Source organism: Scleropages formosus, chromosome 24, assembly GCF_900964775.1.
Source record: "Scleropages formosus chromosome 24, fSclFor1.1, whole genome shotgun sequence".
In the NCBI taxonomy this organism is placed as follows: domain Eukaryota; kingdom Metazoa; phylum Chordata; class Actinopteri; order Osteoglossiformes; family Osteoglossidae; genus Scleropages; species Scleropages formosus.
The window spans coordinates 19,467,238-19,482,916 of NC_041829.1; the positions used below are offsets into that span (position 1 = coordinate 19,467,238).

The following is a 15,679-nucleotide window of genomic DNA, read 5'->3' on the forward strand; positions in this document are numbered from 1 at the left end:
CATGATTTCTGCGTCCGCTGGAAAAAAATGTCTGGGAATAATTAACGATGCGTAAAAAGTGTGTTGATGTGGAATGTACGTGGTCCTTGAGATGCGCTCGTGGGCCTCCGTGCCGCTCCAGGGCCCTTGCAAGGGACCCACACTGAGAGCGGGGGAGCGCTGGGGATGGACACTAGATTTATCTGCGCACGCAAAGGGATCGTGGAGGGGCCTGGGTTCGAGCGCGGAGGAAACGAAAGCGCTTTCGCAGCCGTGTTCTCTTTCTTCTGTTGCGTGCGGCCGTCTCGCCAAGTGCGCGGAGACGACCGTCCGCTTGTGTCGCGGTGTGTTGTGTGGTGGTGTGTAGGGACAGCTGGTAGTGTAGTGATTAGAGCTGCTGCTTTTGGACCCAAAGGTTGCAGGTTTGATGCCCACCTCTAGCTGTACTACCCTTGAGTAAGGTACTTACCCTAAATTGCTCCAGTGAAAAAAAAAAAAGTACCCAGCTGTATAAAGGGTTAAAAGAACAGACACATTCAATTAAGGTAAAATTTACCATACTTCAAGTGGGAGCCTTTGTGCGGCGAAGGATTAAAGCCTCCCTTCCTTGGGGGTCTTTACCTCCTGCGTTTGGGTGTGCAAGGATGGAGATGCTGGATACTCCGAGGTGGGAACGGTGGAGGCATCAAGGGTGTGGAACCCGAGGCCAGATCCTGACATCCATTAACACTCAACACCAGCAAGGTAATGGTGCACTGTGTAACTTCGAAGTGTGTGCACGTGCACGTGCGCGCTGCCTTTGGATCCAAAGGTCACAGGTTCAGTCCCCACCTCCAGCTGTAGTACCCTTGAGCAAGGTACTTACCCTCAATTACTCTAGTAAAAAAAAAAGTACCCAGCTGAATAAATGGGTGAATAACTGTAATCTTAACACTATAAGTCGCTTTGGATAAAAGCGTCAGCTGAGTGAATAAATGTGAACGTTGTGCCCCCAGCATGCGAGCCAAGAGGAGCTGCGTAATACAGCGTTAATTTGTTGCGACTGTTCATTTATTTGCTACGCTGATATTTTCAGTGGACCTTTTAAGTGCTGTACGTTCACTACGCTTTTTTACAAGCCGTATTGAGGTTCTCTTCCCCCCGTTTCCCTCTTCTACTGCCTATTTCATTAAGAGCGACTCTGGATGGTGTTCTTAACGAATGGTTTTAATACTGTGCATTCCAACCCATCCGTAATATTACATTCACATCCTTGATTATAGTTGGGTGATAAATGAAGCTCATGTGAGGAAATGACAAAATATCTTTCATCGTAGCTTCTAATTCTCTTAGGAGGAAGGGAGTGGAAATGGAAGAATAGACCTGAAGGTGAAATATGTTCACCACTATATGCATTTTTGGCGGCGATCGATAAATGTTTGTCTTTAAAGAACTGATAGGAGGCGTATAAATGGCGGTCGGTGACGTGTTTCGGAGGCACGGTGCAGAAATGCAAGTGCGTTACGGTTTCGTTTATTAACGTCTTCGGGACTAACTGCAAACGACCCAGTAAATGGAAGGAAAATGAGCAGATTGACAAGTAGGGACTCTGGTGTTGCAGAACACAGGAAATAATGGAGCAACACTGAATGTAATGAAAGCAGCACTTGGAAAACTTGGACGTCGACCATTTGCATCATCTAGGTGGGCTTTTCCCCTGCAAATGCGCTGTGCAGGCAAAGATGCAAATTCCCCTCCAGGAGCAAGCCTGTTGCTAGAATAAAAATGCAACTCTCTTATGATTAACCTGCATTTGTTTAGAAGTGTAACACTATGAATATGATGTTGTTCTAACAAAAATGATGAAAGATGAAAGGTATTCCTGAAGAAGACAGTCTCGAAAGTAATCTTACACATCAAGAGCGTAGTGTTATTAGTCTTTAATAATCATTTAACCCCAATCACTAAACTCCTTTTCGGGTCATATGTTATATGAGTTCTCGTCAGAAATGCATGAGCGTTCCAACCTTTTGGAAGATTCCAAACTGGTTTCAGCTGGTTCCTGCCTCGAATGGCATTGAATGGTCACGGTGAATAATTAGTTAATCCAAGATTCCCGTTTTGGCATCCGCTCTCACCTCCTCGATGCATTATTTATTGTTGCATCCGCCTGAAAATTGCTGCGGCTCCGAGTTGTCTCAGTGCTTCAGTGAGATGAAGAAGAAGCCATGCGCCTCTCTCATCATTATTATTATTATTATAATTATTATTATGATGCTTTTTAGCATTTTCTTTCAAAATTATATTGTTATATACATCTGAGTGAGCCACTGTGGCCATTCATGGTAAGAAACCTTATTAAGGGTTCAACAGCAGGGACACCCTCAATAGCTCTAGGTTATGAATCTCCAGATTTGACCACTACGGTACCTACGGTACCCACTGTGTGCTTGCGTTTAGGGTGATTGCTTTGCAGCCTGAGCTCAGGGACATCCTACATTATCATGGGTGCATTGAGGGAGGGGCTGGGCTAAGGTTGGAAAATATGACCCATTTAAAAAAGCCTTTTCCATGCATCAGCAGGAGCAGCAGTGCATTCTATCAACGCAAAGCGTGGCAGAAAAATTCCCTCTCGGTAATGCGGTCACCTTCCCTTCCCTGTGGGGATAATCTGGGAGACTGGAGACAGCTCCGTCTTTGTGGGCTTCTTCTGCTTCCCACCCCCTGTGATGACAGCAGTTACCAGCCCCCAGTATCCGACGGCATGGGGACCGCTTCCTGGATGGAGCGGAAACACGTTGCCACTGGAAACGCACCTAGGAGCGTGGCTCAGCTCGCCGATAAGGACGCCACGAGGCAATCGAGAGCGGCCGCACCCTCGACGCCCGACCGAACCGTCTCGAAGCCACGCACAAATATCTATTTGAGATTAAAGAAGGGAGTTTAAGAGAGTGCTGAGCACAGTCTGGTTTAATATACGGCAGAGTCACTGAGATGCTGCAGGAAAGAAGCTTTTCTTTCTTGGTCGCCTGCCAGTTGTCCCCAGGAGAGCCTCTGTGGGGCTGTTGGTGATTTAATACGCTCACAACACCTGGCCTTTGTGCCACTCCTCCTCCACCTGGCTCAACACACACCGCGCCGGATATCATCTGTGATTCAGACACATGTCCAAGGGTCCTAAATGGAACCCAGAGAGGAGTTCCGTGTGAAGATGCAGAAAATCCTTCTCGGCAGATCTACATTTCAGAAGAGCGGGACAGGACCCATTAGATGTTTGACTGGTGCCACCAAAACATGACTGCCCTGAGTTTAAAGACCTATTTACGGGTGATTTGCATTTTTAGGAAGGATGTGGAGCTGTTGAAGCGGCGCACCGGAGCTCCATAGATGATCCGATTTAAAGTGAAGGGCGTCCCCTACGGCAGCGGAACGCGTCAAAGGCTCTTCCTCGTATCTATGACGGTGCGTGTTGTATGTGTTCGTAGTCTGGCGTGTTCACGGCATCGAAAACCATCAGGCCGACATGGTAATACTTCGAAACGAATGGTTCCGAATTCCCCTTTATGGTTCATAAACTTATTTTTCAGTAGACACAGGGAGCATCAGAGGACAGTCCACGGTTTCAATTTTGGAATTAGATTAATGCTGCAAGAAGGTACATTGAAGCAATTTGTGTCCGTTCCCTGAGCAGATGCGCGCTAAATTAAATTCAGTAGCCAGCATGTTCAGCAGCATCCCTGTGATTTACCTTCCCAATTTTATTTCTAATGCTCTCAACTGCTCAACGCAAAATCTAATTTATTTACCTTACCACAGTTTGTACAGTTGAAATACAATATATTAGTGAAAAAAGAGGTTTCAAAAGATTAACAAGTGACACCACTGTTTCCTAGTTCCTGATAGAATGTGCATATTAACATTTTGTCTCAGAAATTTGTCTACAAAATACAAGAAACAAACTATAATATTAAAGTGAACCTTATTAATGATCTTATTCAAAATAATTCAGTAGAATCATCAGGAGTTTAAATTCAATTACCGAGAAGGACTTTCTGCGAAGGCCTCTGAATACAAGTGTGAATCGAATTCTGCAGGTTTGTGCTCATTTAGCCTGTTTGGGATTGAGAATTAATTGGACTGAAAGGTATTGATTTCAAGGGTGGCCGCATGAAAATCAGAGAATATTTGGAGTTAAATACGTTAAAAACCCAAGCACCTCCCATCGCACAGTGGCAAAGGTTCCTGAGGTTTTTGACTGGATACCCTTCTGGTGTGCCTTTCAGGTGCTTTACCCAAAACGTTTGAGCAAAATATCAAGCTCTCTTGTTGGGTTAAAAAAAAATGTTACTTTGGATGAAAGTTTAGGTTAAGCAACAAAATAATAAATAAAATGTAGCAGTGCCCGGATGACGATTTCAAGGTTCGGTCCTGCTCTTTCACCAAATACGTCTCCTAACTCGGCTGAGCCAGTCCTTCTTTTTTTGCATTTTTTTGACGTTGCAAGGTCAGTCTCCCTCTCCTCCTGCAGTAACGTCTTCCTCTGAATGTCACCACTGCACACCATTTAAAAAAGCAGGGAAACACAGACAGCTAGTGGTGTAACTTTGGACCTTCTTGATCGGTCACTGAGGGAACCTCCCTAACCTTCAGATCCACCTGCAGAAGCTGGTAGCGACAGGACGACAACTCCTAATTAGTGTCTATATTTTCCCTGCATCTTTTAAAATAAAATCCCCTTCAGCAGAATCCCATTAGTTCAGCATAATTGGATTCTTTTGGGTGCTTTATTTTCTTGCAAGAAGAAGGATTTTTTTTTTTGTGCGGGTTTCTATGGGATCTCTTCCTAGGGCGTCGCACTAAACGAGATTATTGTTTCGCAGGTCGAGGTAAACAGACGTTTTGTAGACGTTAGAGAAACGCAGGCGGGGAGAGCACTTTGAAACAGTTGTGCGAGAGGACCGCCTCGCCGTGCTGCACTCTGCACAGCTACGGGGTCGATCTTGGCCACCGCCCGAGTCACCTCCCGGATCCCCGTCCTTCCCTTTGGCTTGAATGGCGCAGCCGGGCTTTCTTGCCCGTGAAAAAGTCCCTCGTGATGAAAGGAGACCTTTGAAGGCCGGATGCTTGGATTTCAAGACGAGGTTTTGTGGGTTCAGCTTTTGATGTGCCGTTTGTGCCGGTGATTAAAATCGTCTTAGCTAGAGGACTCCCACCGTAAAGAACGCGGGACGCACACCTCAGTGATGCAACGCCTTGCAATGTAAGCACGTCAACTCTGTCAGACCCGCGTTGGTGGAAACACGGCTTTGGAACATTCTGGATGTTTGCTGTTCTGCTAGCGAATGAAACGGGAAGCTGCGAATCAAAGGAGGCTTCTGAGCCAGAGCCGAGCGCAACCCTCATTACGTCTCAGCGTGTGGCACGCTTCCTCTCCAGAGAAGAAAGGCAGGCGCGCTCGGGGTGCCTTTTGTAGGCCAGTCTCTGTCTGTTAGAAGCCCGAAGGATGTGTCAGCAAATGAAGTCCATCAGTCTCTTAGCAGGGAGAGGACAGGATGGGCGGAAAAACAAAGCACGGTGGGCCCTGGTTTGACGGTGGATGAAAGGTGATTGGCTGCTGCTGGGGAAAACGGAGACTCATCAGTGTGAACAATTGAAATTACTCCGCTTTCCCGGAGCTGCATGCGCGCGGCGTATTTATCAGCCCGCCGTTTGATTCCCCGAAGGTGACAGAAATGGCCGGCCCTTCCTTCCAACGCACGCGCCGATGACGGAGATGGAGACTCGAGCGTGATGGGAAAGCAGCGCTGCGTTGGAACAATATTTGACAGAATCCAGTTGTCCTCCACAGCGTTGAGTGCTAGTCTTGCGTGGCGATGTAGAAAGGAAAATTCTATCGTAAGCAGCAGGACCAGCGACATCTGGTTCATCTGAGGGGCTTGAACGAGCGCTCTGTTGGCAAGGAACTCGCTGAGGTATTGCTGAAGTAGCCTACTGCTCGCTGGCTGCCTCCTCATCCCCCACACCCTACTGTCTTGCATCCTTTTACAACTTCTGGAAGGAGTCTTTTTCATTTTTCCATTATGTGCGATACAAGATGAATCCCTTTCATTAGCATTCGCAACGTTAGCCCCACTCGATTTCTTCAAGCTGCTCTCGAGCTCAGATGCTGCATGAGGCCAACCCTCCTGTACTTATGCGCAACAGAAGCTAGGAGCACATGAAAGAAATGCCCCACTGCTGTATAACTGCTAAAGACGGTCCACCCAAAGCTGTTTGGCTGAGGGACGAGAGAGCGCTGCTAAATGACACTTCATTAGGCCTAGCTGCATGAAAGCTTGCTTTTATCTCAGTGTGAAATGCAGCGTGCTATTACACCGAACACTCGGTAGCGTCTCGAACGATGTGCTCTAAAATTCTGGAAACGTTGGTCAAAACGCAAAGTGGTCCCTAAGGGCATTTCCTGTGGCATCAGACGCTGACGTGCGCTAAGAGCGCAACAAGGCCGGAGGCTGTGCGCGTGGTGTGTATGGAGGGGAGCGGGTGGTGAGATGGTACGTAACTGGAAGTGTTGCACTACTCGCACTGCTGTGTAAATGTGTTGCGTTGTGAGCTTTGGGACAAGGTGTCTGGTAAACAATTAGTTTGTGTGATTTAGAGATGCACATTAAGGATGAAATTGACAAATGTTTTACTCTTTTAGGTGACTGAGGGTGGTTTGTCCTGACACTGCACCGGCACTTGTGAGGACATATGCTCTTTTCCCAAATTTCTCTCACGGATAGAACTCAAATTACATTTGTGGTCAACACATGACTGCGAAGCAATTTAGAATGCATGGCAGATTCCTAAAACAGAAACCAACAACATCCAAGCGGCAAAAGAGCGGGTGTAAATGACAGCACCGGAATACCAAACGCTGGAGAAACCAAATATGTGGCTATTATAAAAAAAATACTTTAGGCTATAGCAAGACTGTCAGAACGTTGTTAAGCAACTGAACTCATGCGCTGGTATTAAATGAATTAACAGGAGAAGTCTGAGTAGAGGGAATTAATACTGAAATAAAAACACGTTTGCTTTATTTATTATGTTCAGCTAGGCTTTCGTTTTATTTGCGGGTTGTTTTTTCCATTTTACTTTTCTTCTCACGTGTCAAGTTAGCATTGATTTTTTTTGCTTTGGGATCCTACAGTGAAACATTTATGAAGCACCTTTCAGCTGTGCCAGTAAGTGGATGAAAGGGATGTACTGCAGACCTCCTCGATTTATTTTTCTTGAAAATAGAGGAAAAAAGTAAGAGAAAAATGGCACTCGGAGACCCCCGGGTGCTGCAGCTCACAGCAGTAATAACAGTCCATAGGAAAGTGCCCGGCGATTAGCAAACGTACAGCTGTGAAATTTTCTTTATGAGAGGGTATGGGCAGGTCTGCCTTTTCCCGCTGCTTCATCAGCTCCTCGGCAACAGCCGAAGGATGTCACAGGAAATGACCGCTTATGCTTTTTTTATCCAACAAGGTCCCCCGTTGTGCACAAGCAGGCAACAGAGTGGACCTCCACCTCCCTGGGACCTGTTGGGCGAAATGGCCGAATCCCACAACGCTGATGGATCGTGTTTGCTAAATTCCTTCAGGAGAAAAACATCCTGAAAAGGTCACGCTCTCTGCTGGGTACCTCGTGACTTGAAGGGCAGTATGTTCCCGCTAGCCGACATTTGGACTGTCGTGTTGGGTCAACATCACGCTGTCTTGGAGATGAACCCAAGTCTTCACTAGAGCTTAGATATTTGTCAGCATGAAGCCTGCATTTCATTGGTTTTCTGTATAACAAATTTCCCCTGAATGATTCATTTTTGCACTGTTGCCGAAGACAATGTATTGATTTTTTTTTTTCGCATCACGACTTCGCCTGAGCTTTCTATGAAGTTTTAAAAGCGTTCTAAATTAGGAAATTGCTCTGGGTTGGAATCTTTTTCAGCGGTTTTGAGATCCTCGTCGATGAGAAGTAGATTGCGCCTGAATTGTACCGCGCGTATAAATGTTTAATTTCACATTTACGATTGACTTCACTCGGAGAGTCTTCCCGAGCTGATTTTTTCGCTCTCCCTGTTTTTTTTTGGGTTGGTTCTTGAGGTAGCCCACAGAGCCTGATGGAGCATGGTGGCACCCTATTGCCCCCATGGCTGCCATGCCGTAGCAGCTGGACCATTTGTGATGCTTCGCTATTGGAGAGAAAAGCAGATTTAACCCTTCTCGGGTTTCACCTTCCACCTGCCCCCATTCACATTCGAGCCTCTGCCTCTGAGGTCTCCCAGGCACGGCGCCGCAGCACAGGCTGAAACCCATGACGGTTCACAGATGGAGGGTTTTAAAGCCAAGAGTGCATGTGACGTGCCAGCAAGATGGCATCAGAAGCCTTCGAAGGCAGCCTGGGGTAGTTCCAGGGGTAATTCACATCTTACTGAATGGAAGAGACTGCAAACTGACATCAGGCAAAAAAACCATTTGCATGTGTCCTGCTTAGAAAATCTCTTTGCACATGAATGTGAAGCCTCGTATTTCCAACAGCCCGAGTTTCACCATCGATATTTTGAGAGAAGCGTCTCGGCTTGACGAGGCGTCACCGTGGTCGTACGCGGGAGCAAATGCTGCAAGGAAACGGCGAGGCGCTTGATATTTAAGCCGATAACGCAGAGGGGTGGTGTTTGGGCCCGTGGCAGGATCGCCCAGGCCTGCTGCCAAGCGCCGTCGGGCTAATGCAGGAACGGCCCTGGAGGACCGCACTGCGTCTGGGGCCTGCGGATAGTCAAGCTCCATTAGACACCGATCTCCTTTTTACACCGGCTACATTACAGCTCTGTTGACAAATGGCATGGAAGGTGCTTCTCTGATATGAGCTGCGATACCCGAGGGAGCCTCGGGAACATTGTACCCTGCTCACCGACTGGATTATTCTCACTTTTTTACCTCGCTTTGCTTGCTTTTTTCCTGGATTGCCTCCAGGCCCTATGTCGGTTGCAGTCGTAATTTGGAGTCATCCCCATAGCCCGATTGAGGGGGTCTGGCCCGGTGCCCTTGGTAATGAATTTGTGACGTAAGCCCTTGGGAGTAGAGCTCGCTTGATGTATTGGTGACGATAAAACTTTGTCCCTCACGCACTGTAAAATCAACGAGCATCTGTTCCTGTCACATTTTAATGCAGCCATATGCTGTATAGGAATTCGATGAGATGCTTTTCTTGCTCTGTGTCTGAACGGCAGCGAAGATGGGTCACATGACAGTCGGCTGATCACAGAGGTGGGATTGCGCTCCCGATTTTGCAACGGGGAACATTTTTAATGAGATGTAGCCACTGGTTGTTGATGATCCATCTTTTTTAATATTAGCCTAAATCCTGCAAGGGATAGTTGTCGCTCTGTTAAATTGAGGTAAATGATGTTTTGTACACAATTTGGAAGTCGTATGAATACAAAGACCTCTTTGCTTTCATCAGTTTGTGTGTTTTTGAATGTAGCTTTTATGAAAGGATCAATTTAAAATGTCAGTATTATGTTTTTTGCTAAATGAGTTTCTCTGCTGTCTGGCATTAATATAAATTACATGTTAAATTATGCAGAAGCGGCAGCATCAATACTGCACACATCAAAGATTGTGGATGTAGCCTCTGTAAAGTTTTGAAATCCTGGCCTGCTAATGGGGCACTTTAGAGGATTGGACAAGGTTATTCTTTACTAAGAGCTATAATTCCCCCCACCAACATGAGTGGAGAGATGTTTCCTTTTGACCGATGAACAAAACCATGTCTGTGCTTATCGGTTCAAGGGGAACCAGAGAGGCTTTTTCCTCCCTCTCTCTCTCTCTCTCTGTGTGTGTGTGTGTGTGTGTGTGTGTGTGTATACACATATACACAAAGGAATCAGTCAAGTTCTCCATGGTTTCTGCTGAATTGATAATCACGGACACAGCAGTATCCTCCTTACTGTGATCATATTTGTCCCAGTCCTTGTACAATAATTTCTCTCTATGATTGTCTCTATAATTTCTTATGTAACCTCATTTGGAATCCTAAATGTGAAACAGCGAAATGCAACCGGTTCATTTACATTTCACTTACATACCTACGTTCTACCTGCTTTACTTTGCTGTCACAGAAATACAACGAAGGTCTTTGAATTATTACAATATAAATTACCCCGAAAAAATGCATGAAAACTTTCTGATAAATTGCCATCACTTGAATAGCGTGCGGTGTTAAAATGCTTGATAAATCCAGTGTCTGTAGAATTTCCCACCATTCAACTGGCTGAACGTTTTGTGTGTGATTTCTATAATTGTGTTGTTTATTGCTGTTAGTGCCCTTTATTGCTGTGTACGGTGCACAGGCGTACAGGATGTAGTACAGGTGCGCTGGGAAAACATGCACCCAGTTTCCTATCATTTAATGTGGTTATGCTGTGTTGTTCATCGACTGAGATTGGCTTAAGGAGCCGTGTCAATGGATCCATTTTTTGGGCGCGCTTGTGCTTCTCGGTCTTGCAGATGATGAGGTGGGGGGTGGTGCTGGGAGGCAATCTATAAGCAGCATTCCTGGCAGCAAGGAAATCTGCCCGCGATTAGGAGCCGCGCCAGCTCACGAGACGTGGCGGCTCATCATCTTTTGTTAATAGGCCCCGTAATCCGCTCCGAAATGTCTGAGCCCGTTTCCCTGGCGAACAAAGTGCCCCGAGAGCTGACCGTCTGAACTCCTGTCGATTTTGTCAATTTAACGGCAGCGATCGGTTGCGGAAACAACGACCCGCCTTTGGCTACGCACTCTACGAAAATGGAGGCTTTCTGTGAAGTGACTCATGTTGTTTCCTCTAACGGTTTCTCTCTCTCTCCTTCTCTCCTTTTGCTGTCTCGTCCTCCTCTCGTTGCCACAGGAAGTGGAGGTTAGTAACACTTTCTACACCTATTCTGCACTCGTGTACCATCTTTTCAAGCCAGATGGACGGGAGGACTTCCAAAGCTCCCTGGGCTGCAGATGTTCGCTGCCCACTTCAATCAGGGCAACGAACGTCTCCATTAAGCCAAGGCTCTGTAGCTCTGTAGATTCCAGCCACAGAAGCGTCCTATGGTTGTCAAAATGTGAAGGACGGCGCATTTACCTCTGACTTATTGTGAAGTGTTGATGGGGCCAGTATCGTGCGCAAACGCCGAAGTGCTCAGATTGAGTCTTTAGAATGATTTGTCCAAAATACGAAAATAACCCGGAATCTACGCTGCAAAGTGTCCATCTGCAGTCCAGAGAAGACTTTGTGGTCGTGGTGGTTTGAGTTTCACTCATGTTCACATTTTTGCCACTGGAGGAGGTTTATCAGTCTGTATGTATTTATTAATTTGCTTGTTCTTTTTTCGTTTGTTCATTCGTTCATCTGTCTGTCTGTTGGTTGGTTGATGTATTTATTTATTCATCCGTTGATGCATGTATCTATGTATTTGTTGGTTGGTTGGTTGGTTGGTTTATGTATGTATGTATGTATGTGCTGCTTTATTTGTCTATTTGTTGGTGTGCTTATGTGTTTATGTATGTATTTTTTTTTTTTTAAATTTCCAAACAAAAAACAGTCACACAGAACACAGCACAAACAAGAGTACATGTAGACTTCCAGAACCACATGAAAAAGTGGAAAGAACCCCGGCTGGGGTACATATTACGACGAGAATTGAGAATTGCAGTTTGTACCACAGTTTCACTCCGTTATCACTGAGGACACACTTCTGAAAACTCCAGTTGGGGTTGTGTCAAAGCACTCCTAATTCCCCAACAGCAGGCGAGGAAGCCGTATGAGGGACGTTTCTGCTCCACATACCGCACACGCCGTCCCGCTGCATGGCAGGAGCCTCCGGTCCTCGACTGGATTTCGCAGTCCGTGCTGATTGCTGACACAACATCTGTCGAGAGATTACTGGTGTGAGACCGTCAAGCTGTGCGAGTGATGTTTCGTTTCATTTCCAGCAAATGTGTCACACCGTAAATCTTCACTGGCCGTCGGAATATGCTCCGGTAATGTTTCCCAACAGAACTCGTGCCAGTAGCGAAAGGATTGCTTTGGCAGTGTTTACGAAAGTATACACTCCGCTGTTACGTAAGCGGTGGCGCTCGCGCCTTCTGGAGCACGTTCAAGTCTTCCTGCCGGCTGTCAGTCTGTATGGAAAGATCTAATTAATGAGCTGCAGTTTATTCCACATACATTAGTTTTGCTTACTTGGCCAACAGATTTTAGTTGGTTAGCTAGTTCCTCCCACATCGGTTGACGTATTGGGCAATGAGCCTTCTCCAATGGGCTCTGCTGGCAGCAATGATCTCAGCATCTGTCCATTCGACGTTCATAGTCTTGAGGTCTTCTCGAAAGGTGGTCGACCCTGTTTGAGCTTTCCCTTCGGCGGCACCCATCCCATCGCCACCTTTGGAAATCTCTGGTCAGGAAGTCGCAGAATGTGGCCCACTAGTCGCATTTGTTGTTCAGCAACAGTGTCTTCCAGCCACAGTAGAGCACTACCTTGTAACACATCTTCATCTGTGACCCGATCGCGGTAGGAGATACCCAGAATTTGACATAAACTGCGGGCCAACAGATACCGTCATTAAAATCGCACAAACAAAATGGTATTTGCACAGCATTCTGCAACGGGGCCAAAGACTGCAGGACGTGAATGGTATCTGTACAGAGCTGCAACTCGTCGCTGAACAGCGACCAGCCCAATGTGCTGCCTTTCATTTAATTCCGCTCAAAAACTGTATTCCCCACTTTAGAGGTAATGTGCCACTATGATTCATGCACTACGCTGATATCATTATTAAAAACCTTTGTCTCCGTTCCCCCCTAGGATGATTACATTCGAACTCTTGATGAAAACCAAGGCTCAGAGGAAAGTAAGTGAAAATCCTACGATATTAACTGGCATACCATACCTTACTTTGGAACTGATATTCTGCGATGTTATGAATACTGAACGGTAAAACAATGTCCAGGAAACTGTACTGCATTTCTGGAAAAGTACTTATTAACGTTTATTTTGCTGCTAGCTGACAGTGTTTTGTTCCGCATAATGAGGAATAAACACCGGTGTTTCTCAAAGCGTCTCAAAGGGAAGGCTGGTAGCCGAGTGGTTAGAGCTGCTGTTTTGAATCCGAAGGTCACAGGTTTGAAGCTCACGTCCAGGTGTAGTACCCTTGAGCAAGGTACCTGCCTACCTAAACTGCTCCATAAAAAAAAAAATACCCAGCTCTACAAAGGGGTAAATAATTGTAAGTACCTTCACACTGTAAGTTGCTTTGTAGAAAAGTGTCAGATAAGTGAATCCATGTAAATGAGTGTCATCTGTGTCACTGCTGTTGATCAAACAGGTGCCCCCCCCCCCCCCAAATATGTGTTATGAGCACAATAGCTTCTTGCATTTCGTGTCTCGGCATTCGCTTCATTTAGTGTCTCGTGCCTGGGTTGGTGAGGTCACCTGCTCTCTTGGACCACAAGTGACAAAGCCATGGAGAATGTGAAGGTAGTCTTTTAATTCTGGGACAAAATGAAGTCTTCCGAACGGAAGAGCATATTACCGAGAATATTAGCATGTCGCCGAAGTATAATTGCTGTGGCAGAGGCCCCGTGAAAAACCCAAGGGCCTGATTTAGCACACGTCTCCACTGGCTTTGTTCCCGAAGAACGGGAGTCTTCTCCCGTGGAACAGACGAGAAGCGCCGCACACGCCTCATTTTTTTAGCCGCTCGTTTTAGTCGATTTTAGTCGTCGTGCGTTTCTTGATTTAGCACCGATTTCGTATTTACGTCGACGTATCGGTTTCGCGGCTCTCTGTAGGAAAAGTGACATCTGACCTTTTTCAAAGCCTTCTCCGTGTATTGGAAAATCATTTAATGCACAATCCATCCAGTGTTGCTCTCTAATTTTAAGCTTTGGTGCAGTAATGAACACAACTTTGCGGAATTGCATGGTGTGCAGTTTTTTAGAGCATTCGGCCATGAGTTAGGAAGCATATCGAGCATCAGTGCCATATCGTATGACCTACACATAGATATGAGCCTGCCGTGGACACACACTGCAGAGACAGTATGCCCTTTGTAGAACATTCTCCTCCTTATTGCTTGGTGGCATCACTTCTCACGATGTGGTTATTAATGTAGAAAAGGGAGCGGTAAAGGATGGATTCCTGCGTCTCTGTGCTCTCTGGAAAATTTCCTCAGATGGATTCATGTGAAAGCAGGTAATACCGCGGGAACCTCTAAATGGGCACAGAGTCTGTGTGTGACTTGCTCAGAAAGGCCATGAAAAACTCAGGAAGATTTACTGGTCCACATCAGTGAGGCGGATATGATTGGATCGTGAAGTCCTGCACAACTGCCCAGCCTGTGGTCTGAGGCCTCTGTGGACGAGCTTCGTCTTCCACCCAGCCGTCAGTGGAGCGATGAGGGGTGCACGCAGCAGGCCGTGCCAGAAGGGAGCGCCCCCCTCAAACGGAGGTGGATACAACGAGCACGCATCTAAAACATCTCCGCTCACGCCCGCAACACTCATTTTCATCACATTGATCCTCCTCCCAGGAGAGGGGCGGCAATTTAACCGGCCTCATTTATCTGCCTTCTTTTCATCCCTGAGTTGAGATGGATCCCGAAAAGGGGACATGTGAAAGATTTCCTAGACGCCAGCCCAGCCAGTTCAGGCCTCCCTGGGAACGCGTCTACGTCAACACGACTTGACGCGTCATCGAAGTGCTTCCAAGGGTTCGTGCGAAACTCCGGAAGGGTCGAACCCTAGCTGGGTTCGCAGGGTGGAGGCCACGGCCTGGATGCCATCGATGATCCCATACGCATGTCCAGCAAAGGACGGAAGAAAATCAAACCCTGGGTGTTGAGGAAACACTTGCGATCTCCTGCTGGAATCAAGGAGCAAATGGAGCTCCAAGAGTGTGACCTTCACCTGCTTCTCGCCGGTTTCGCTTTGTTAGCCAACACTTTGTCAAACGCAGGTGTGTCTTTTCTTCTTTGACTGTCCAACCCCTGTCTAACTGCATCACTTAGGTCAGCAAACACACTCCAGCATCTCCCTCTGTGCTGCTTGTATCTGTGATCATAAAATTACACATAACTGGCATTAAAACAGACAGTATTAAAAGAGACAGTATGATCAAACAGCACTGTACCCTGGCTTTTCAGGTTTTCATTATTTCATGTTTACACAAAACAGAGTGTGGTACTTTAAAGAACAAAGTACGGTTCAGCAGTGCCAGTTCCTCAACATTTTTTTCTATTATCAGCTTTAATTCTTCTTTTATATTGTTGTTACGAACAGCGCAAAGCATACAGGTAGAGGCGGGACACCGAGACATTGTAAATATGTCCACCTTCATGGAGCGAGGGCTCGGGGTCAAAATGTTACAGTGTGTCACAGGTGTGACCATGCAGCACTTTCTAGTAACTTCTGAAAAGGTGTCCAGATGTTCCAGGATATCAGCCATCCACTTGTTTACGGAGGGAACTTCTGGTGTCGACCGCAACATTGAAAGAGCAGTTAGTCTACATACCGTAAATCATCAAGACTGGAGACGATATGTCGAGAGAGTTGAATTGTGTTTGTAGACAAAGGTATAATACTTTCACGTATTTTAACGGTTTTCCCGCTTTTTTTTTGTACTTTACTGTTTTCCAGCTTCGGACATTTTGGCGTAAAGCG

The 15,679-nt window shown here is 46.4% G+C and overlaps 1 protein-coding gene across 1 annotated transcript in view; it reads left to right on the forward strand.

Annotated features, from left to right (window-relative positions):
• LOC108939706 (SPARC (osteonectin), cwcv and kazal like domains proteoglycan 2) overlaps positions 1–15,679 on the forward strand; it is a 43,325-nt gene that overhangs the window by 13,903 nt on the left and 13,743 nt on the right. Inside the window, exons 2-3 of the mRNA XM_029248761.1 lie at positions 10,877–10,885; positions 12,825–12,870. Coding sequence (XP_029104594.1) covers positions 10,877–10,885; positions 12,825–12,870 — 55 coding nt within the window. The remainder of the gene's footprint in view (positions 1–10,876; positions 10,886–12,824; positions 12,871–15,679) is intronic.